This window comes from Nestor notabilis, unplaced genomic scaffold (genome assembly GCF_000696875.1).
Source record: "Nestor notabilis isolate BGI_N333 unplaced genomic scaffold, ASM69687v1 scaffold22497, whole genome shotgun sequence".
Taxonomy (NCBI): domain Eukaryota; kingdom Metazoa; phylum Chordata; class Aves; order Psittaciformes; family Psittacidae; genus Nestor; species Nestor notabilis.
In genome coordinates this window covers 1-499 of record NW_009936308.1, presented here as the reverse complement: position 1 = coordinate 499, position 499 = coordinate 1, and the positions used below count along the sequence as shown (strand labels likewise).

At 54.7% G+C, this 499-nt stretch overlaps 1 protein-coding gene across 1 annotated transcript in view; it reads right to left on the bottom strand.

Moving 5' to 3' along the window:
* Window positions 1–136, bottom strand: part of LOC104408631 (KN motif and ankyrin repeat domain-containing protein 1-like) — a gene marked incomplete at its 5' end in the record, with an annotated part of 4,273 nt that extends 4,137 nt beyond the window's left edge. Inside the window, 1 exon segment of the mRNA XM_010018284.1 lies at window positions 37–136. Coding sequence (XP_010016586.1) covers window positions 37–136 — 100 coding nt within the window.
* Between the last annotated feature and the right edge of the window lie 363 nt (window positions 137–499).

Here is a 499-nt window from a genome sequence, read left to right as displayed (position 1 = left end):
GGTCCAGGGGGGTGTCAGGAGCCCCTCAGCACGTACTCCCCGTTCAGCACGCCCACAAACTGCAGGCTCTTCTTGCTGCCTTTGGCCTCGCTCCTGGGGGCACCATCCCGCTTCTTCATGATGGACTTCAGGGCTCCTGGGGGGTAGAGATACGGGTGTCAGGGGCACCACAAACCTGCCAGACTCCATCGAAGGGACATTGACTGGACTTCTTTGTCAGAACCCTATATTCTGCCAAAAGACTTCCTGAAATATTTTCAGAGCAGCTTCCTGGAAGCTCTGTAAAATACAAATAGAACAGTTTAGAGAAAAGAATGTAGTCAGTAAGACAAGCTCAGAAAAATACCCAAACCTGCCCCGGGGGTCGAGCTGCTCTGCTGTGTCCCCTCCATCGCTCCTCTACTCTGTGCCAAAGGACCATCTGGGGCATCCCCTGCACTGGGCTTTATCTCCTCTCCCACCGTGTCGGTCTGGCTGCCCTTGTCCTCACACCTTGCAG